The sequence below is a fragment of the Rhinolophus hipposideros genome, assembly GCF_964194185.1.
Source record: "Rhinolophus hipposideros genome assembly, chromosome: 3".
Classification (NCBI taxonomy): domain Eukaryota; kingdom Metazoa; phylum Chordata; class Mammalia; order Chiroptera; family Rhinolophidae; genus Rhinolophus; species Rhinolophus hipposideros.
The window spans coordinates 100982674-101004933 of record NC_138049.1 but is presented as its reverse complement, the minus strand read 5'-3'; the positions used below and the strand labels follow the sequence as shown (position 1 = coordinate 101004933).

Here is a 22260-nt window from a genome sequence, read left to right as displayed (position 1 = left end):
TTTTTTAATTTCTGACCTGACTAAATGGTTAGTGGAAAAGATTGATTTAAACGATGCTGGATTTTAATTTGGTTAAAAATAAGGCTAGTCAGCGAGTGCTCTTTTTAAAAGAGGTGTTTTTTGTTTGTTTTTTGAAAACATTGTGATGTATGCAAATAAGGTGGTAACTGAAATATTTATAAAATTGAAACAAAAGTTTGTCTTTTCGTTATCTTGAAGAATTTGAGCGCCTGAATGCTAGAGCCACAGTTCACTCTTGCGTAGGCAATGCCTCAGCAAGAACTTGGCTGAAGACAATGTGATTTTCCTTGTCACTCTCAGTTTTAGTATTTAGAAAAAAAAGATGAATGGAATTTAACATCAATCAAATTGCTAAACACCGTATTAACGGAAATTGAGAAGGTGCTGCAGCCCTCCTTGACATGCTAGCCTTTTTCCTGAGTCTGCACTGCAGCGTTACTCACACACGGAACCAAGTGAAATGGTAAATCACTTACATGAAATGGGAGCTTTGGGGTTGGTTGTGTTGAGATGTTTTTGCTCTTGATACAGTACATTTGAAGATGCAGAGTAATTACTCTTTCTTTTCAGGGCAGATCTTTTTAGGTTTATATGATTTGTGCTGAGACAATTGAAATATGAACTGCAAGGGAAATGGTTGTGCTGCTTTGGCAGTGTCGTACCTCACCTCCTAAGCATTCTCTGTTCTTTTTTGTTTGTCTATTACTTTTCAGCTTCTCAATTTTTAGATCTATTATTTAGACATGGCATGTCTTACCCTAAAACCTGTTTGGTTCTATTTAGTGGATATTTCTTCGACATGTATTCTTTGCCCTGAAGGGTAAAATGAAAAAAAAAAAAAATCTGTAACTGATCTCCTCACACAGAAATTCTAATGCAGTTCATGTAGAATTTTATTCTGAATTTGATATACTCATATATTTTCTAGTAATTTTTCTCCCGTTTGGTTTCTAGGTAGCTTTCATTTAAACATAGATACAGACATAAATATATGCTATTTACAAATGTTTATCTTTATGAAATCCCCACATAAAAACGAGATTATGATATTTTTATTTAATTATCACCACTTCTTTCCAAAAAATGGTAGTTTGGTAAAACAGTGACATAGAGTGCAATAAGCCTTTGTTTTTCAACTGAAGAAATCAGGACAGAGGGAAAATTCAGATCGATTAATAAGATGAAGACGAGGAATTTGAACACAGAAACTCGTGCCATAAACATCCGTGTAACTGTTAAAGTCAGAGATCTCAGCTTCTTAGGAGTCAGAGCAAAAATGGAAATGCAAACAGTTCAAAGGTCAGCATCCTGTGAGCTCTACAGTGGATAATGAGAAGAGTAGTGAGCAGCCCTTCAAAAAGTGTGTTTCACAGGGCTCTTATAGCTTCCCTCATTAGAAGCCAAGAGCATTATCTATGAAAAATGAGTACTGGGATGGCAGTTGCAAGTAAATCTCATTTTCCTTTTTCTCATTGGTTAGAATTAATGGTAAACAAAGTCTCTCAGACTAATGCAGGATCTAAACCCAGTTAATTGCCTAAATTAGAAGTTATAAAGGATTTGATTGACAAGTCCTCTTGTTGGGCAACCTAGAATAAGAGTGAGGGACTTTAGAGTTGTATCTACGTAGAACATCATCACTGCATTTGCTTAGTCCTAATACAAATTAAGGAGGGATTTGCCTGTGTCACATACCATTCAATGTAATTTTAGAATGGGTAACTTCCTCTTCCTCTTCCCATTCAAAACACATTTAACCAAGCTTACAATTGAAATAAAAAGCATACTCCTAAATGAAAATTATATTTTAAATGGGTTAGATATACATATTTTACATGTCTTAAATGAATTTTAGACAAAATCAGATTGGACTGTTTAGTTAGTACAAGGCAGTTGGTTCCTAAGAAGGACTTTCTAGTAATTTTGTTTTTTCTGTTTGATAGGGAGCTATAAATATTTCAGTGCATTCACTTAGTAAGTAGCCTTTGTCCCTTTCAGAATCAGGAGTGAGCCTGAGGTGCAATCATTAAAAGAGAAATCAAATAAACATTGCATGGCCTTATTAATTTGAAAATAAAATTTTTAATTAGAGTCAGAATATCTTGTATTTCATAAAAACAGGGTTTTTAGTTGGCTGGAAATCACAGTTTTTTTTCTGATAAGACTTTATTTTCAGTTAACCAGTATTAGCCTACTATAGTTTTGTTGCAATGGATATACTGAGATTTTCATACAGCGATAATAGAATTTAATGCAGCCTGGTAGAAAGTTCAGGTTATTTGGCAAGCCCACACTGTCTAATCAGCAGCTGAGAAAATCAGAGTTAGGACCCTTGAACAATGAAGGGGTTAAGAGCGTCATCCCCCTGTGCAGTTGAAAATTGGCTTCTAACCTGACTCACCAAAAGCTTTACTAATGTGGTAGCCTGTCTGCCAGAAGTCTTACTGATAACGTCTATTAACACGTATTTTGTATGTTGTATGTATTATATACTACATTCTTACAATAAAGTTAGAGGAAAGAAAATGTTACTAAGAAAATCATAAGGGAGAGAAAATACACTTAGAGTATTTGTAGGAAAAAAAATCCATGTGTGAGTGTACCTGGGCAGTTCAAACTTGTGTCGTTCAAGGGTCCACTATATTATAAAGTCACCAGTAATGACCATGTGTTAGAGACCCGATGTCTTTCAAACCCAATATGATATGTTTTAGGCCCTTTTTATCCGTGATACCTTTCAGAATATAGTATCTGTTTTGTTTTTGGAGGGAAACAATGGTCCTGTGTGCACACGTGTTAGTTTCCTAAGGTTAGCTCAGAAATTGTGCAGGTGTACCTCGGACCTATTGCGGGTTTGGCTCCAGACCACTGCTATACTGCAAGTATTTTAATAAAGTGAGTCACACAGGTTTTTTGGTTTCCCAGTGCATATAAAAGTTATGTTTACACTATACTGTAGTCTATTAAGTGTATAGTAGCATTGTCTTAAAAAACAGTGTACATACCTTAATTAAAAAATACTTGAATTGGTAAAACATGCTAACCATCATCTCAGCCTTCAGCGTTTGGTGGGCGGAGGGTCCTGCCTTGATATTGACGGCTGCTGACCCGCAAGTGGCGACTGCTAACGGGTGGAGAGGCTGTGGCAACAGGGAAGCTTGCCACAGTGATGGACTCCTCCTCTCACGAATAATTTCTCTGTATTAAGTGCTTTGATAGCATTTTACCCATAGTAGAACTTTCAGAATTGGAGTCAATCCTCTCAAGCCCTGCTGCTGTTTTATCAAGGAAGTTATGTAACATTCTAAATCCTTTGTTGTCATTTCAATAACCTTCACAGCATCTTCACCAGGAGTACATTCCGTCTCAAGAAACCACTTTCTTTGCTCATCCATAAGAAGCAACTAGTCATCCTTTAAAGTCCTATCATGAGACGATTGCCACAGTGCAGTCACATCTTCAGGCTCCACTTCTGATACGTGGATTTCCCCTCACAAATACTCTTCAGTGTATTTTCTCCCCTTAGGATTCTAGTTCTCTATTTCTACCATATCTACAGTTATTAATACTTCCTCCACTGAAGTCTTTTGTCTTTTTCTTTTAGTTAACCAAGTAAGCAGTTTTATTTTTATCACCATTTATCACATTCAAATCAGATACATGATAAAGCAATTCTATAAAATAATGTATTTTATTGTAATTCCCTGTTGAAGGAAGATCCCTTCCTGACCTTTTTGCACAAATTTTCAGCACGCACAACAAATTTCTTGTCAGGATGCAGCAGTTGTGTCACTTGACTCTGTAGGTTAGGAGAAATTTATCTGGAAGAGGTTTCAATCACCTCATTGTTATTTTCTGCAATTTTCATTCTTCTATAGCCAGTAATCTCAGGGTGGAGACCACACTCTTAGGAAAGCCCCTCTTCTTATGTGTACTCATCTAGATATGTGGGTCCTTTTCATGGTTGGGGAAACTCTTCCACTAAATTCTTATGACTATCTTCTGATGTGTTCTTATCTGGGGAAAATCTGGAGAAGAATGCAACCTCCACCTCGTAGTTCTTCTGTGAAGGTTCTGTGGTAGCGTGCCGTAAATAGCTAGTTTTACAGTTGCCACTGGATCCTCCTGGGGAAGTAGAGCAGCTGTTATTTGTTCAAATCCACCTGGGTAAGCAGTATGTGAGGAGTGTACTTCTTATGTTCCTGTTTGTTTCCAGACTGCAGTGTGACTTGTGTTTGTTACGGCATCGTCACCGCACTCATAGGTTTATGCACCGTCATAAACCTGATGCCACAGCAGCAAGTTTGCCAGGGGGCTGCATTTGCCCATCTGGGAGATACCAAACGTGAGCAAAAGTGGCCCACTGCTGGGGGGCCCTGGAGAAACTCGTTCCCCTACTTGCAGGACCGTCCTTCTTTCTCCCCTCCACTGAAATCTGGAGCCTGTCAAAGTCATCCATCCATGAGGGCAGGGGTCAAATTCTTCCTCCTGTTATTGTTGATATTTTGAGTTCTTCTCATGAATCGGGAATGTTCTTAATGGCATCTAGACTGGTGACTCCTTTCCAGAAGGTTTTCATTTGTTTGGTCCAGAGCCATCAGAGGAATCATTATCTACCGTGTTTCCCCGAAAATAAGACCTAGCCGGACAGTCAGCTCTAATGTGTCTTTTGGAGCAAAAATTAATATAAGACCCGGTATTATATTATGTTAGATAAGACCCAGTCTGATATTATAATAAAATAAGACTGGGTCTTATATTAATTTTTGCTCCAAAAGAAGCATTAGAACTGATTGTCCGGCTAGGTCTTATTTTCGGGGAAACAGGGTAGCTAGCAGCTTTAGTCTTATGAAATGTTTCTTTTTTTTTTTCTTTGAAAAAATTTACACTTTATTTTGACATTCAGTATTATTTTACATTACTTTTAGGGGTACAGCATAGTTGTTAGACATTAATATAATTTAAGAAGTGAGCACCCTGACTAGTCTAGAACCCACCTGGCACTATACATAGCTATGACTATATTATTGACTATAGTCCCTATTCTATACTTTACATCCCCATGACTGTTTTTCTACCAATTTCTATTTCTTAATCCCTTCACCTTTTTCACCCTGCCCCCAACCCTCTCTCATCTGTCACCCCGATAAATCTAGTACCCATCTGATATCATACATAGTTATTACAATATTATTGACTATATTCTTTATGCTATACCCTAAATCCTATACTGAGTAACAACCAATTTGTACTTCTTAATCCTTCCCCCTTTTTAGTCACCCCAACCCCCCTACCATCTGGCAACCATCAAAATGTTCTCTGTATCTAAGTTTGTTTCTGTTTATTTTGTTCTTAAGAGTCCACATATAAGCAAAATCACATTGTGTCTGTCTGTCTGACATACTCCACTCAGCACAATACCTTCCAGGTCCATCCATGCTGCCGCACATGGCAAGAACCCATTACCTTCCATGGCTGAGCGATATTCCATTGTATATTTGTACCACCTCCTCTTCATCCATTCATCCAATGATGGACACCCAGGCTGCCTCCACGTCTTGGCCGTTGTAAACAGTGCTGCAATGAACATATGGATGCACACGTCCCCTCAAAGCAGCATTTTGGGTTTCTTTAGATAAATACCCAGAAGTGGGTTTACTGGGTCCTTCCTTGTCTCTTGTTATGGCCTTGCTTTTAAAGTCTGTTTTGTCTGGTATAAGTATTGCTACCTCAGATTTTTGTTTGTTTCCATTTTCATGATATATCTTTTTTTTTTTATCCCTTTACTTTCAGTCTGTGTGCCATGAAATGTATTTCTTAAATAAGTCTTGAAAGTCAGAATTACTCCTTGATCATGGCTGCAGAACGGATGCTGTGTTAGCAGCATGAAAACCACGATAATCTTGTGCATCTCCATCAGAGCTCTGGGGTGAGCAGGCGCATTGTCAGTGAGCAGCAGTACTTTGAAAGGAATCATTCTTTTCCCGGGCAGTATTTCTTAGTAGTGGGATTAAAACATTCTGTAAACCATTGTGTAAACACAGGTGCTGTCATCCAGACTTTTTATTCCATTTATAGAGCACAGGCTTTATAGAGTAAATTTAATATAATTCTTAAGGGCCCTGGGATTTTCAGAATGGTAAATGAGCATTGGCTTCAACTTAAAGTCACCAGCTGCATTAGCCCCTAACAAGAGAGTCAACCTGTCCCTTGAAGCTCTGAGGCCAGGCGTTGACTTCTCCTCTCTAGCTATGAAGGTCCTAAATGGCATCTTCTTCCACTATAAGGCTGTTTTGTCTGCACTGAAAATCTGTTGTTTAGTGTAGCAAACTTCATTAGTTATTTTAGCTAGATCTTCTAGATAACTTGCTGCAGCTTCTACATCCGCACTTTGCAGTTTTAGGTTAAGGAGACAACCTCTTTCCTTAAACCTCATGAACCAGCCTCTGCTGGGTTCACACTTTTCTTCTGCACCTTCCTCACCTCTCTCAGGCTTCACAGAATTGAAGAGAGTTAGGGCCTTGCTCTGGATTGGGCTTTGCTTCATTGAAATGTCGTGGCTGGTTTGACCTTCCATCTAGACTACTAAAACCTTCTCCACGTCAGCAAGAAGGCTGTTTTGCTTTCTGATCATTCCCTGGGGTGGCACTTTTAGTTTCCTTCAAGAACTTTCCCTCTGCTTTCACGCTTTGGTGTAAGAGGGCCTAGTTTTCCGCCTGTCTCGGCTTTGGACATGTCTCCCTCAGTAAGCTTAATCATTTCTAGCTTTTGATTTAAAGTGAAAGATGTAAACGCTTAGAGGCCATTGTAGGGTTATGAAGTGGCCTGATTTCAATATTGTTTTGTCTCAGAGTGTAAGGAGGCCCGAGGAGAGGGAGAGAGATGGGGGAGTGGCCGGTCGATGAAACAGTCAGAATACACACAACAGTTACCGAGTAAGTTCACCTTCTTATACAGGTGTCGTTCTTGGCGCCCCCAAATCAATTATAATAGTAACATCAGAGATCACTGATCACAGATCACCGGTCACCATAACAAATATGGTAATACTCCAGGTTGGTGTTTTTGTTCTGTCTTTTCTCCTATCACTTCTGCACAGTAAAATGAAGGGCTGGTAGCATGAAGACTGTGGATACAAGTATAAAAACAATCAGGGATCTGCAAAAAGGGGGGTAACCTGACTTTTTCTAATTGATTCCCAAATGCTTTGCTAATTCTCTATTCTGTGGTCCTGGCTCCAGCCTCTCCAGCAGTTAGGTCTGTGTTACACCTGTGCCATTCGAATGATTCGTGAATGCCAGTAAGCACTAATGGCTTGAGGGGACGTTTTTAAATGGTACCATGGATCAGCTGTAAACATATACGTCAGTGGTTTTTGTTTTGTTTTTAGCTTCTAATTTGCCTATTTAATTTTGTCAGTTTTGCCTAATATTTCCACAATATGCCAAGCCCTATTGGCAATTTTGGTGGTTGAGCCATATGTGTGGGTGTGTATATCACACACATCATCAAATGCTCATTTTATTGAAAGTAGATTTAATGTCACAATATTCAGAAAACTTCACCCTGTGTTTTTCAATTTTTTTTTAAATGACACATTTTTGTGGTTAGACTGAAATGAGGTAAATTGGTCTCCTGTGCATGTTATTGTTGTACTAATGGATTTTTAGACATTTGCTGTAATATTAACATGTTAATTTATGCCCTGTAAATGAATGTGAGACATTATTACTGGGAAAACTGTATAGTCTGCACAATAAGTGCTGTATAAGAAACAAGCCTTCCTGCAAATAACTTTTTTTGCTAGTTCACACCTTGAGCAGTAGACTGTATAGATGTAAAGAATCTAGGGGCTGTATAATTTCAGTGATAAACCATATTGTAAAATAAGCTTAATTACTGATAAGAGTTTTATTTGTAAGCTTCATATATTCATTCTCTTGTTGACTATTTTGCAAGAAGCATTTGAACATGTGCTTTTGGGAGCCAATCTAATGTTATTTCTATTCTTAAATAGAAGTTGCAGCTTTGTGGTCTGAATTTAAGCAAACAGGAATTGCAGCTTTGTGGTCTGAACCTAAACAAACAGGAATTGAGGGGTCTTCGACTCACAAGTCCTGTCAGAACCAGTTACCTGTGGTGAGTCATAAGGAAGAAAATTTTGTGCAGGGATAGTTTGTAAAAAATAAAATATTTGTTTATTGACAAGCGTGCTTAGTATTTCTACTGTATGTAGAAGTATTCTTGATTCCTATAAATTTTATAGCAATTTGAAGTCCGTTAATGTCCGAGAGAACTAATATTTTCAGCAGTATCAAATAAGTTAAATTCAACAAATCCATATTGTGTATTCTGTGGAGGGCATTTTGCTTAGGGGCTAGGGTATATAGTGAATAAGACATTTATTCATCCATCCAACAAGTATTTAAGTGCCTTCTATAAATAATCTCAAGGGGCTCACTGAGGAAATAGTGCTTATGTGAAGGTTCAAAGATGAGTAGAAATTACCCACATGAATAGCAGAATAAAGAAAAGTAGTCCCCACGTGCCACGATCAAAATACTCCAGGTTGAGAAAGAGTGTGGAGTGTTTGAAAAACCAAAAGGACCCCAGAATGGCTGGAGCAGGGGGAGCAGTGGTTTAAGACGAGATGGAAGAGATAGCCAGACGCCAGTTCTTGGAGAGACTTCTAACTTTTAACCATGTTTCAGATTTTGGATCTGATTATAAAGGCAATGGGAGGCCATTGAAGGGTTTAGGGAAGAAAATGACTTTATCAGAATTTGTCTTGTTTACAGTGTCACTTTGATTACCTTGTGGAGAATGGATTAGAGTGGGCCGAGAGAGTAGGCTGCAAAGAAATCAGTTAGGATCCTATTGAAGGCACCTGCCAAGTGATGTTGACTTAGAGGGTAGTGGAGAAGTGGAGGATTCAAGAAATACTTCACAGTTGTAGGGGCCGAGACGTGGTAATTTTGAGATGTAGAATTAAGGGAGGGAGAGTGTGGAGTCTGAGATGATTCCCAGGCTTCTGGGAGAATGTTGGTGCAATCCCCTGGCATGGGGAAAAGGGCAGAAGACAAAGTCTATTTTAACTTGTGGACAGGTTTATGGGCATAAATGGGGAACATAGGACAGGAGTCATTTATCATCAATAGGGTACACACACACAGGGTTCCAAAAAATCTATACACATTTTAAGAAAGGGAACACACTGTATTAATTGTAATACTCAATATATACCTATCACAAAAGATGAATGCAAGTCACGTTTGACTTCTGCAATTACAAGAGGTGCTCAAAGTGGTTCCCATCAGCGTCCAGGCGCTTCTGATTACGGCGAACTACTGCTGGAGCAACGTTGACCAAAGTGCCCATTTTTATACATTTTTTTGGCACCCCGGTATATATGGTGTGTGTAACATGTGTTAATGTTACACAATATTAAACTCATCTGAAAGTATCAATCAGTCCTTTTACTCTGAGATCAGTGAAGACAGCCCCCCCTTTTTTTTTTTTTTTTTTTTTTTTAAAGAGAAGGAATCATCATGAGAGCGCAGGTGAGAATCTGGTAGGGTAAAGGTTTTCGTTTTTTTGTTTTTTGAAGAAGCTAGAAGAGATGGCTTATGAAAGGAAGTGTAAATGACCCCAGCTACATTGAGTAGATCACAGTTTTCTCCATAAGCTCGGATCCAAGATGAGTGCCTTTTAAGGTGTTAATGTTAACCAATCTTTTGGTTCTTGCTAATTTTTGTTTAAACCAGTTTGGTTTTGCTGAGGCTGTTAACACAGGTTAACATCCAGCAACTAGAATTTTACTAAGATTTTAATTAGAAGGCTAAAACTCTGGTTTGTGAATTGGCTGGCTACTGCTAATGGCTTTGTAGTATTTATTTGTATGTATGTATGTATGTATGTATTTGTTTGTTTGTTCGTTTATTTATATTGGGGAACTGTGTTTTTCTAGGATCCATCAGCTCCATGTCAAGTCGTCGTTCTTCAATCTAGTTGGCGGGGGGCAGCTCAGCTCCAAGTTAGGTGGTCGTTTTCAATCTAGTTGTGGAGGGCGCAGCTCACAGTGGCCCACATGGGACTCGAATCGGTGACGCTGAGCCATCTGACCATCCTATTGTAATTTTTAAAAATGAGATATCTAAGGTTTGTGATTGGGATGAGGGTGGGAACATGCATCTTTAAAAAACCTGGAAATGTCATTCTGAATGGAGGCTGTAGCCTATTATGGACATAAGTTGAGAGAAGGGATGAGAAGAGGAGAAAACACTGTTCTGATAGAGGAAGCCTTTATACCAGGGGTGTCCAAACTTTTTTCAACGGTTTTCACCAAAGGCCATATGCGGTAAAATACACAAACAGCCGGGCCACTCACTCAAGGTGAAGTACGTATTGCCTCACCTGGTTTATTTAAGTAAACTAAATATATTTTTGGGATTTGCTGCGGGCTAATTAACAATGGATCACGGGCTGCAGTTGGCCTGCGGGCCGCAGTTTGGACACCCCTGCTTTATACAGTGCCTTGCATGAATCAAACTTGAGATATCAGAATTGAATTTTTATTTGCAACATATCTGTTTTTCTTTAATTGGGTATTTGAAACATGAAGCATTTTATGGTGTCAAACACCAAAGTAAAGCTTCCAGTGGGAGCATGGAGTTATAATCTGTGATACAACATCCGATGGGGTTTGGAGACTGGGAATGGAAATGTGGGAAGTGGAAAAGAAACTCTTTTCCATGGCAAGCTATATCTCGTTTTGTCAAGCTGGGCGGTGGTTGCTTCAGTGCCGCCTGCTGCAGTAGAAGAGTGGAGGCATTAGGTGACGTAAACCTACGTCTCAAACCCTAGCTCCAGCGCCGGCTGGGAGGAGGCAGGTTGCCCCACCTTGCCATGCCCCACCGTCCTCGGCTGAAATATGGGGATGACATTGGTCCCGTTTATTTTGAGGATTAAATGAGAGAATGAACAGAAAGCCTCTGACAGAGGGCCTTGTTCATAGTAGACACTTAACTCTTAGTTCTTCTTTTTCCTCCAATTTGATTTTCTTTATACCCAGCTTTAGTGTCTGTAATAATGATACAGAAGCCTTGTAAGTGGCCAGACAGACTTAATGAGCGAGTTAGAACAAAAGCAGGTGAATTTCTCGTCTCTACTTACTGATTATGAAGTAGAAATTCACAGGTACTGAGCGCTTCAGCTTTTAGAAATGCAAACCCAGAAGATGCTGGCAGTGCCCTTAAACGCGCACAACAATTGGGCAATAATGTTAAGTGTAATCAGTGGTAAATAAGTTTTCTACAGAAAATCATTTTGCCACTTACTCAGTTAACATTTATTGAGCACTGTTTTGTCCTGGGCCTGTACGAGGTGGGAGACTGCCGAGTGAAGACATGATTCTTACGTGCCGTTGGAAGTCTTGCGCTGTGGGAAGTCACAGGGTGTTGTGCCAAGAGAATTTGACAATATGTACCCAGTGCTTTAAAAATGCGCATCGTCTCTTACCCAGTTGATCTACTTCTGGCAATATAACCTGAGGATGTTTGATGAAATCTCGCTCATAATAGTGAAAAATTGGTAACTGCAAATGTGTAATGATAGTGAATTGGCTTAATTGCTGTATTATCAATGGACATACTAAGAACCCATCAGTGATCATACAGATCTGTACGTGACAAAGAAAAAAATATACATGGTGCATTCCTAAGAGCAATAACTAGATTGCTGAAGAGGATTTCTAAAAAGAGAATTTGTTTTCAAAGAAAGAATGTAGTGCAGTCCTTTCCAAATTACTTTTGTGTATTCTCTGCCTTGAAGAAATCATTAAAAAAAAACCCACCATAGTTGTTGTCATGCTCTGGAAGTGGGGTAGCTGAGCGTCTTGCCCAGTCTGTACCATACCTCTGAGAGATGAACAGCTGGGCTGTATATACGTATCAGAGGTGAGGTTGGAGTGATGACTAGATACGGTCTGGTCCCAGTGACACTGCCCCGGTGAATGGGCTGGTCAGCAGAGCAGGGTGAGGTGCTTTTTTGGTGCTCCCAGTTTTTTGAGGTACACTTTGTAGTAAGAAAATTGACCTGTGAGAAAAATCTTTCTGAAGACAATGGAGAAAAATATGTCTAGTGAGTATGTGGGCAACCGGCCCCAGAGACTTCACTGGCCATTTTGGCTCAGCTGGTAGGTACCATTAGGTCAGTTTCTCTGTCTTGAGGAAACATCCCATTTCTGGATACTTCAGGACAAGTGTACCTTTGTTGAGAAATTATTTTCCCCCTTAGTTGATAATAAGGTAATCTGCCAAAATCTTAGCTTCTGTTCACTTTTGTACAGCAATCCCATTAAAATGCAAAGGTTTTTACACAGGTTTTACAAATAATAGTTTAGTAATTTGGAAAAGCTTTATTCACGCAAACCTGTCTCAGACTCACAGCTTTATTCAAGACCAAGTTTACAGCTTTGGATATACCATTAACTCTTAGCAATTTACGGAAATAGATAATGATTCCTAATTTTTCCTCACAGAGATGGATAAGCTTGGAGATTTCTAGTTTTCCCGTTTATACGAGAGGTATAAAACAAGTGAACAAGTCTTTTCTGTGTCTGGGTCGAATGAAGTGACTCTGCACCTTCCCTGCACGTTTCCAGGGTAGTGTGATCATAGGCTGTCTCTGCCTATTGTTGACTTTTTTTTTGTAATTTAAACATAAGAGGTTTATTTTCTCTATGTTGTTGACTTTTTACATGTGATACCGATCTGCTCCCCTTCGTTCTTGGAGCAGACTTCTGGAATTTTTTGTGTTTTGTTGTTGTTGTTGTTTTGGTCAGAAGTTGGATGCTGAATGATTCATGAAGAAAAGAACAAGAGTAAGAACTGTGATGCAGACATCAGGGCTAAACGGAAGAGATGACTCAGTGCCCTTTCTTTAGGAAAATACCTTTTAGTTTTAATGACATTTGTTGAGGACCCATGTGCTAGATACTAGTACGTTATCTTATTTAATCCACATTATTCTGAGAGGTATGAAGGGATTCCCTTCATTTTCTAGATGAGGCCCCAGAAGGTTAAACAGTTTGCCTTTAGCCGTATATCCAGTAAAACGTGAAGTCAGGGTTTGAATCCAGATTCAACGCTAAAGCTCTTTCTCCTGTACAAGCTGTTAACTTTGTAGTTAGAAAACTCTTAGGATTAACTCTGAATTTCTGGTGACTTAGCATTGACTTTCTTGGCTCTTGCTTTTCTTTTTCTGTAAGATGAGAAGATTGAGATAGATCTTTAAAATTAATTCTGGTTGTAAAATTCTGAGATTCTTGGGTTCTTTATAGAATGAAAGCTGAGAATGTGTTGAGCTTCTGGGGTGCAGCCAGTTTGGTTTGGAATGAAACACCGTCACCTTGAGGAGGTGCCGAAAAGGCCTAGTGGAAGGATGGGTTAAAAGAAGGTCTTGTTCAACTGCAGGTCACACAAGAAAACTGAAAGCAAAGTACCTGAGTGTCGAGGAGCATGACAGGCGTGGACTGGGGACTGTGGGTGGGACCTGGTAACAATCAGTATCTTCAAACAAAAACATCATTTGACCTGAAAGGGTTATTGGGCCTGAGTGAGTGCGTCTGTGTGTGTCTGTCTCCAGGACTGGGCATTGTGCTAGATGGTACAGTGATGATTCGGTTTCGGTTCTTTTAGGGCCTGATAACATTTCCAATTAAATGGCAGAGAGATAGTTACAGGAGGGATACAATGATTATTGACATAGGAGAGTGAATGAGATGGCATGACATCAAAAAGAAGCACTATTATTGCAGTATTTCTATTCCATTTGTATACCTTTTTCTCTGAAGTGCTGTATGTACAAAGAACATTGAGATAATAAGCCATTTAAAAATGTCAAAACACTGAAGAATAAGAAAGTGGCTAAGTAATAAACACACAGAAAAGAAGCCTTAGAGGCTTCAGGTCACTGATGAGCACAGCGGGTAGTGATTCCTCCACTGCACTCACCTTTGGTGCCATGAGTTGGTGGACGCTTGACATGCGGGCCTTGACATGGGGGCCTTCTCCTCCGGCCCGTCTGGTGCTCACCATTCCTTTGCCCTGTGGTTGTGACTGAAGACCATGGGTTTGGTGTCACATGGGCCTGTTTTTAAATCCTCATCCTGCTACTTATTAGCTGTTAACTTGGAACAAATACCTAAACTTTCTGAGCCTCGGTTTCCTCATCAATAAAATGGTGTTAATTATACCTCCCGTGTTAGGGTCGTCAGTGGGATTCACGTAAATCGGTTACACACTGAAAACATTTAGTTTAGTGCCTGGCCACATGGTAAGTGTAACATAAATGCTGGCTATTCTTATGCCCAGGATAGGTCATAGTAGTGGTTCTAGTGGGGTGACAGCGCATAATGGCAGCAGCTTCTCGGTGGTTCAAAAGATAAGGCAGTGTGGAATTGTCAGAATCTTTTCTTTCTCTGCATTGATGTAGTAAAATATAATCTACTTCACAGACTACCATTGGGTTTTTTAAATGAAACTTACAGACAACACGTAATAATTTAACCCACCACCAGCTTTAAATACAAAATTACAGATAGATTTGAAGACCCCCTTTTCCCCCCCCTCTCCTCCCAATAACCACTATTCTGAATTTGGTGTATCATTTCCATGCATGTTTTTATGTTGTAATTATGTATCCATAAACAATATATAGTATTTTACATATTTTAAATTTGAATATAGATATTATGCTATATGTATCTTTCTGTAGCTTCTCTCTCTGCATTGTGTTTGAGATTTTTCTGTTGGATTTGTAGCTTCATTCATTTATTCTAACTGCCACTGAGCATGTGCTTGAATATACTGTTTCAGTCCATTCTCTGTCAGTGGGACTTATTAAAAACCTATAATTTTGAATATTTCTGTACCTCTCACTTTCTCATCCCCCTCCCTCAACCTAAGAGGTAACCACTATCCTGAATTGTGTTAATATTTTTAATAGTTTGAACATACATATTCCTAAACAATATAGTGAGTTGTACCCAGTTTTAAGGTTTATATAAGTACAGTCTTACTGTGTTTTTTAGTGACTCGTTTTTTTTTGTCAACATTTTGAGATTCATGTTGATGTATGTGGCAGTAGTTCTCACTATGTATATTATTCCATTATTTGAAGATATTTTTACTATATATAGACCTTTAGGTTGTATCTGACTTTTTACCATTACAAACAGTATATAAGTAAGCTCCTTGTACGTGTGTGTTGAGTTCCTCTCAGGCACATCCTACGAATGACATGATATGTCTTCATCTTTACTGGATATTGATAAGTAGTCATTTTATTATCATGTAATTGTCAGTATTTTCTGACTTTTCTGTTTTCTGATTTGACCCATGAGTTTAAAGTGTACTTTTTAAATTTCCAAATATGAAGAATTTTTTGTTACGAATTTTTAACTTAATTTCTGTATACAATGTGTATATCTCATTTTTTGGCATCTTATTGAGGCTTTTGCTTCATAACTTAATGTGTGGTTAAGGTTTAGCCAGGTTTTAATTAGTTTTTATCGGTGTTCCTTATGTGTATGAAAATAATTCGTTATCTAATTTTGGGGTACATGAGTCTTTATATGCTTATTTTTTAAAAAGATTTTATTGGGGAAGGGGAATAGGCCTTTATTGGGGAACAGTGTGTACTTTCAGGACTTTTTTCCAAGTCAAGTTGTCACTTCAATCTTAGTTGTGGAAGGTGCCGTTCAGCTTTAAGTTGTTGTCCTTTCAGTCTTAGTTGTGGAGGGCGCAGCTCAGCTCCAGGTCCAGTTGCCAGTTGCTAGTTGCAGGGGGCACAGCCCACCATCCCTTGCGGGAGTCAAACCGGCAACCTTGTGGTTGAGAGGACGCGCTCCAACCAACTGAGCCATCCGGGAGCTCAGCGGCAGCTCAGTTCAAGGTGCCGTGTTCAATCTTAGTTGCAGGGGGAGCAGCCCACCATCTCTTGTGGGACTCAAGGAGTCGAACCGCAGCCTTGTGGTTGAGAGCCCACTGGCCCATGTGGGAATCGAACCGGCAGCCTTCGGAGTTAGGAGCATGGAGCTCTAACCGCCTGAGCCACCGGGCTGGCCCTCTTTATATGCTTATTAATCTTAACTAATTTTACTAGTTGTTTTGTCTGAGACAAATATATTAAAACTTTCCCATTATGATAGTAAATTTTTCAATTTCGTATAAATACAGTCATTTTTGCTTTACAGATTGTGATGCTTCATTATTAGGTGCATACAGGTTCACAATTGTTTTATCTTTCTGGTTAAAAAAAAAAATTTGTTTACTATTGGGTAGCCGGATAGCTCACTTGGCTAGAGCGTAAGCTCTGAACAACAGGGTTGCCAGTCCAATTCTCACATTGACCAGTGAGCTGTGCCCTCCACAACTAGATTGAAGGACAACAACTTGGAGCTGATGGGCCCTGGAGAAACACACTGTTCCCCAATATTCCCCGATTAAAAAGAAATTTGTTTACTGTTATATAGTGATCTTCTTTATCTCTAATAATGTTTTTGCCTTGAAGTCTACATTCTCTGACAGTACTATAGCTATTACTGGCTTTTTAATCATGTGTATTGCTGGTATACTTTAAAGTTTTCTGTATCCTTATATTTATGTTTTTAGTATGTCTTTTGTAAACTGCGAAGAACAAGATTTTGTTTATTCAATCTAAATTTTCTGTCTTAACTGCTAAGTTTAGTCTATTTATATTTGTTACCATTACTGATATGTCTGTACTTACTTCTACCGTCTTTTTTTATGTTTTCTATTTACCCTGCTTTGTTCTCTGCAGTTTTTCCCCCTTTTTACCTGCCCTCTGTTTATTGAACAACTTTTCTGTATTTTTTCCTTCTATTGATTACCCCTGAAATTTTAACATGCATTTTGCTTAGCAAAATCTTACAATAAAATCAGCATTCTACCATTCTTTTGAATAATACAAGGATCTTGGAAAGCTTTCAGTCTCGTTACCCTCCACCAACTTTGTTTTTGACCAGTATTTTACTTCAAGTTTTCAGTCAGCCAAATTAGTCTTTATTATTGCTGCTGTTACATTTCATTTTTGTATTAACTTTCTTTGTTTGTAATACCCAAGGAGATTGTGAAGTCATTAATTAAACTGGTTTTCTCACGCTTTCTCTTCAGATTTTCAGAAGAAACAACTAGACGATGATTCCACTCCAAGTACAAGTAACAGCCAATCAGATTTGTTTTCCGAAGAGACCACCAGTGACAACAACAATACCTCGATAACCACGCCAACTCTTAGTCCCAGCCAGCAGCCGCTCCCGACAGAACTGAATGTAACTTCACCAAGTAAAGAGGAGTGTAAGTGCCAGTCCTGTGAAGTGTTAGAGAAAGCAGCCCAAGAACCCTATCATAATGCCTCCTCCCGGAAAAAAGATAGTAGGTCTTTTAACTCAAGATGAAGCGTTGACATATAGGCCCAAAGCAGCAAGTTAGAGAATGAGTTTCATCCGTTCTGTAGAGCTTAAGATGATCTAAAAAGGTAGCCGTTCACGTTAACTGTCGAGGTGCACAAGGGTTTGAACCAGTGGCTCTCCGCCCTGGCTGCCAGTCGGAATCCACTGGGGATTTTAAAAACAATTTTAATTTTCAGTAACATTCCTTGAGTCAGTTTGGTTGGTCTGGAGGGAGGCCCAGGGATCTGTTCTTTTTAACTCTGCAGAGAACTTTGTAAAAGTGCAGCAAGTGTTGGGAACCACTGGTCTAGGGAACTTGCCCCTATTTTAGGAACCTTGGATTGAAACCTTGCCTCCGTCACTAACTGGGCCATGAATGTTTCTAGGCAATTAACTGAGAGAATAACACTGTATACTTCATAGAACATTAGTATTTAAAGGGAACAGGAGATGGTTTCTGTTACTATTCTGTAAGTTGTAGGTGATATAATACCATTATCATGTATGTATGTGATGTGGAAGTCCCTTGTCCACTTTATCTTGATAATACTATAACCATCTCCTTTAGGGCACAGCTGTAACTGTGACAGTGTTTGTTGAAAATTATAGGGATGGTACGACACAGCAGTTTTTGCCTTTTAAAAGCTTTAATTAACAAGTTGAAATTTGGTGTTTCAAATTTAATGACTATATAGAAATCCTTGGAATAATACAGTAAGTTAGAACGTTCTATGAACTCTGAAAAGATTATCAGAGATTGAATATCTCAACCTATCATAAACCACTGTTCTAGGTAAAATTGAGAATATAAAAGTAAAGAAGGCCATAGCCCTGTTTTCCAAAGAATTGGTTATTTAGCAGGGGCAATTAAATATATTTGTTATTTGTTGTTATATTTGTCCAGCTAGGTCTTATTTTGGGGGTAACATTGCAGAGAGAGACTTTTCAAAACTATAACTTTTTGATTAGAGGCCCAGGGGAAGGCGTAGAATCATTTGAGAAGAAAAAAAGATGAAAATGGTAGTGGTAATGTTAAGGCAGTAGGTTTTGTTTTGTTTTAAAAAATCTATTTGGGATCATGTACTTATTAAGAAACTGATGAAAGCGCTGGCCCGTTGTCTCAGAAAAACACACACCATTCATTTATACCCAATTTTGAATAACATTGTTCTAAAGCTCACTATGGCCTTTAGGTTAGGAATTCCTTGTCTATGGGAAAGGTTGGAGCTAGTCAGGATCTCATTTGATAGAACCTTATCTGATTGAACCCACACAGACCAGGGTCGGGCCACAAAAACCAACTCGAGCAGCCAAGAAGGCATGTGAGACGAGATAATAGCTACCGATTATTAAGCACTTTATGTGCAACACATTGTACTTGTATATTTTCTCTCTTATTTCAGGATAACCAACCCAGTGAGGTAGATGTTATCCTTATCCCCGTCTATAGATAAGGAAACAGGCACAAAGAGATCTAGTAATTTGCCTGTGATCATGAACTAGTAGATACCAGAACCAGGATTCAAATTCAGGTATTTGGCTGCAATTCTTTTAATCAGTTAATTCACAATGTGAAATATAACTGCCACAGAGAATAGAAATACGCCTATTGGCAAGATCAGCACTTTTTCTCTCTGTAATTAAGGAAACTCAAATCATGAAAGTTGCTTTATTAATTCATCATGAAAAATCCTTGTAACAGGAATTGGAAATAAAAATACTATATTCATAGGACTAAAACATTTTGCTGGAGGCAGACCTTTATGGGAAGCTAACCTATAACAAGGATTTAAACAGCAAATGGCAAAGTATGACTCAGAACACGTGGGATTAGATGAAGTAAATTTTTGAGTCAGATTGCTTGTCAGGTATACCCTAAGGACATACAGGGAAGGTCTTTTTGTACGAGATTCCTTCTTCATACCCCTTTCCTCCTCTTCTACTTGGACTTAGACCTGCCCTGAGCTCTGGTGCCGCTAGGACAACTTCCTGTTTCCATAAATTGCCAATCTAGGCCACTATAGACTGCCATGATTTTTTTGTTTGCTGTATACATACCTTCAATCTGATTAAGGATTGTCTAGTTCTACTTGCTTCAGATTCATTCTCTTGCTTTCTGGTGACATCACTGCTTGAAACCATTTTGTGTTCATCTTCACGTTAAACTCTCTGAAGGTAATCTCATTTCCTAATTCTTGTGGGGCTCATTATTGTAATTCTCAGGTTTTTCACAGATCTGGGGAAATGAGATTTGCTAATCTGAGATTTGATGATGACGTAAGTGGTCCACTGGGGAGTTTGAGTTGGAGCTCAAGGGAGAGAAGTCAGGTTTGGCTTTATCCACATGGAGGCGAGAGGCGGAGCGTTGGGGTAAAAGGAGATTGCTAAGAGTGGAAAAGCAGTGAGAAGAGCATTTTGAGTGAAACCAAAACAGAGGAGGCCAACTGAAGAAGTCAGAGGAGCAGAGTGACGTGCAATACGTTTTACTGTGTGTTCTGCAAGATCACAAAAGCCAGGGACAAATTTCAATTTATGGTGTGCGGTTTAATAACAATAACGAAAATGTTAGCTCACATTTGTGAGGTGTTGGCTATATTCTAAGCTCTTTACATGTACTAATATTTCATTTTTATAATGCCCTATAAGGTAGGTGTTTTTATAGATGAGGAAGTTGAAGCACAGAGAAGTTCAGTAACTTTTACCCAAAGTTACAGACAGAGCTTGTGCTTCGCAGGGTAGTTCATGTCCCAACCCACTAATTTAACCTCAGAGGCTTTGTTTTCAACAACTATAGCACATTGCCTCAACAGTATGCAAATGCTGCGGAGACTGGAAACCAACAAGAGACACGCGAAATGGGTGATAATGGGATTGGTTACCGAAATAAACTATTTCAGTAGTTTGTATATTCATTTAGCAGTCTTTGCTGAGCGCCTACTGTATGTTAGGCACTAGATAAAGGGCTATGTACAGAAATGATTAAGATTGGTCTCTACCCACAAGGAGGTCACCTTTTGAAATACATACACCTCTCCCTGAGTTTCTGGCCTGTTCTCCTGAACAGATGCATAAGAATTTGGGGGTGAAAGGGGCGCAGCAGGAGCAGTAGTTAATAAGCATGTCATTTGCAAAAGCTTTCTGAGGTGGTTTTGCTACCTCTCCTAGTTTGAACACTATGCTAGAGAGGAGATGTGTACTGGTGCGTGGGTGGGGGACATAGGGATGAGAAGAGTAAGGCAGGTGGCTAAAGCTGTCAGAGCTGTCCGGGCGGATGGATTGTAAGTCAGCATGGTTGCCAAGCAGCAGTGAAGACCCAAGTGAGATTAGACAGCCTGATCTATTGACACCTTGCAATTTCTTCAGCTATGACCTACTCAGGAACAGACAGAGGAGGAAGAGACAGCAGGGGATTACTTATGTTGATCTTTTAGTGTCCTCAGGTCAGGGGCCCAGAATTTCATATATTGGTCCTTCTTAGCTTCCCCTGGAAACATATGGAGAAGTAGGGTGTGGGAGTTGCTGGAAAATGGGTTTGGAATTCCTAATCCAAGTACTACATAGTTTGTAAACTCTATAGTAGTTATATAGATCTGTTGTTATTGTGTGGAACAGGAACCGTTGTGTATTCTTTGGGGCTTATAAAAAGGTTTCACTTTTTTTCTTATCAAGAGAATGCGTATTGCTTACATCTGCTTTCTACGTCTCATTGTTATATGACTATATGAGCGGAAAGGTTATGAGAGTTTGGGTACGTTAATACGGTTTTGAAAAGACTCCGGCTACAGGAAGAACTATAGACAAGAGTGTGTAAAATACAGATTCTTATCCAAAAGAATGAAGACCCTTGAGTGAAGGTCAAATGAAACAGATGCATAAATGACATTTCTTTGTCTGAAAACACGTATCTTCCTCTTCCATCTTGTGTCTGCAGAGGAGTCCATGGAACTTGAGCCATTAGAAACATTTCAAAAGACAGTGTAAACAAAATTCAAATAGTGACCAAAGGAATTGTCACAGCATTTAAATGCTATAATAATGGTAGCAGCGAACACCACAGTACTCAAGTACTGTTCCAAACACTTGATCTGCATAATTACCCTGTACGGTGAGTACTGTTACCACCTCTGTTTCACAGACGTGGAAGTGGAGACGCAGGGTGATTCAGTGTCTTGCTCATGACCACGAAGCGGCCCGGCGCGCTGCACCACGTCATAGCCGGCTGTCTCTCTAGTGGTTTATGGAGAAAAGGCCGTGGCATGCAAATAAAAACTACAGAGGGGAGGGCTGGGGTGTTGCACACACACTTAAAGAGAACAAAATAACATTGCTTTCTTCTTGTGCTACTACCTCTTTACTGTTCCCCCAATTTCTGGGTTTTTCATAGAGGAGATAAAGTGTGAGTTGTCCCTATGTTTCTTGAAGCAACTTTTGAAGAGAGACAGGATACAATACTGAAACAGTTGTTGTTTTGCTGATGTTTTTGAATGACGGGCAGAGGACTGGTCACTTTAAGTCAGTCTTACCAGGTTGGGTTTAAGAGATGCAAAAATGCACTTTTATCTGTCCTACAAATGAGCTTTCCTCCCGTCATGCTCTTAAAGGCCTAGGCATCCTACGCAGGACCTGTTTGGGGGCCTTACGATGTGCATGCCTATCTCTCCCCCCACCCCCCAATCCCACTCCATATTGGAGGGAAGTTGAGGTGTTAGAGGAGAGTTGACTGGTCCGTTCTTTCCAGTGCCTGGAAAGACACTATTTTCAAATAT

The 22260-nt window shown here is 39.3% G+C and overlaps 1 protein-coding gene across 2 annotated transcripts in view; it reads left to right on the top strand.

Moving 5' to 3' along the window:
• Positions 1–22260, top strand: part of ZFAND3 (zinc finger AN1-type containing 3) — a 299100-nt gene that overhangs the window by 202985 nt on the left and 73855 nt on the right. For both annotated transcript variants that reach the window (XM_081044345.1, XM_081044346.1), the window contains exon 3: positions 17217–17399. In XM_081044345.1, coding sequence (XP_080900471.1) covers positions 17217–17399 — 183 coding nt within the window. The remainder of the gene's footprint in view (positions 1–17216; positions 17400–22260) is intronic.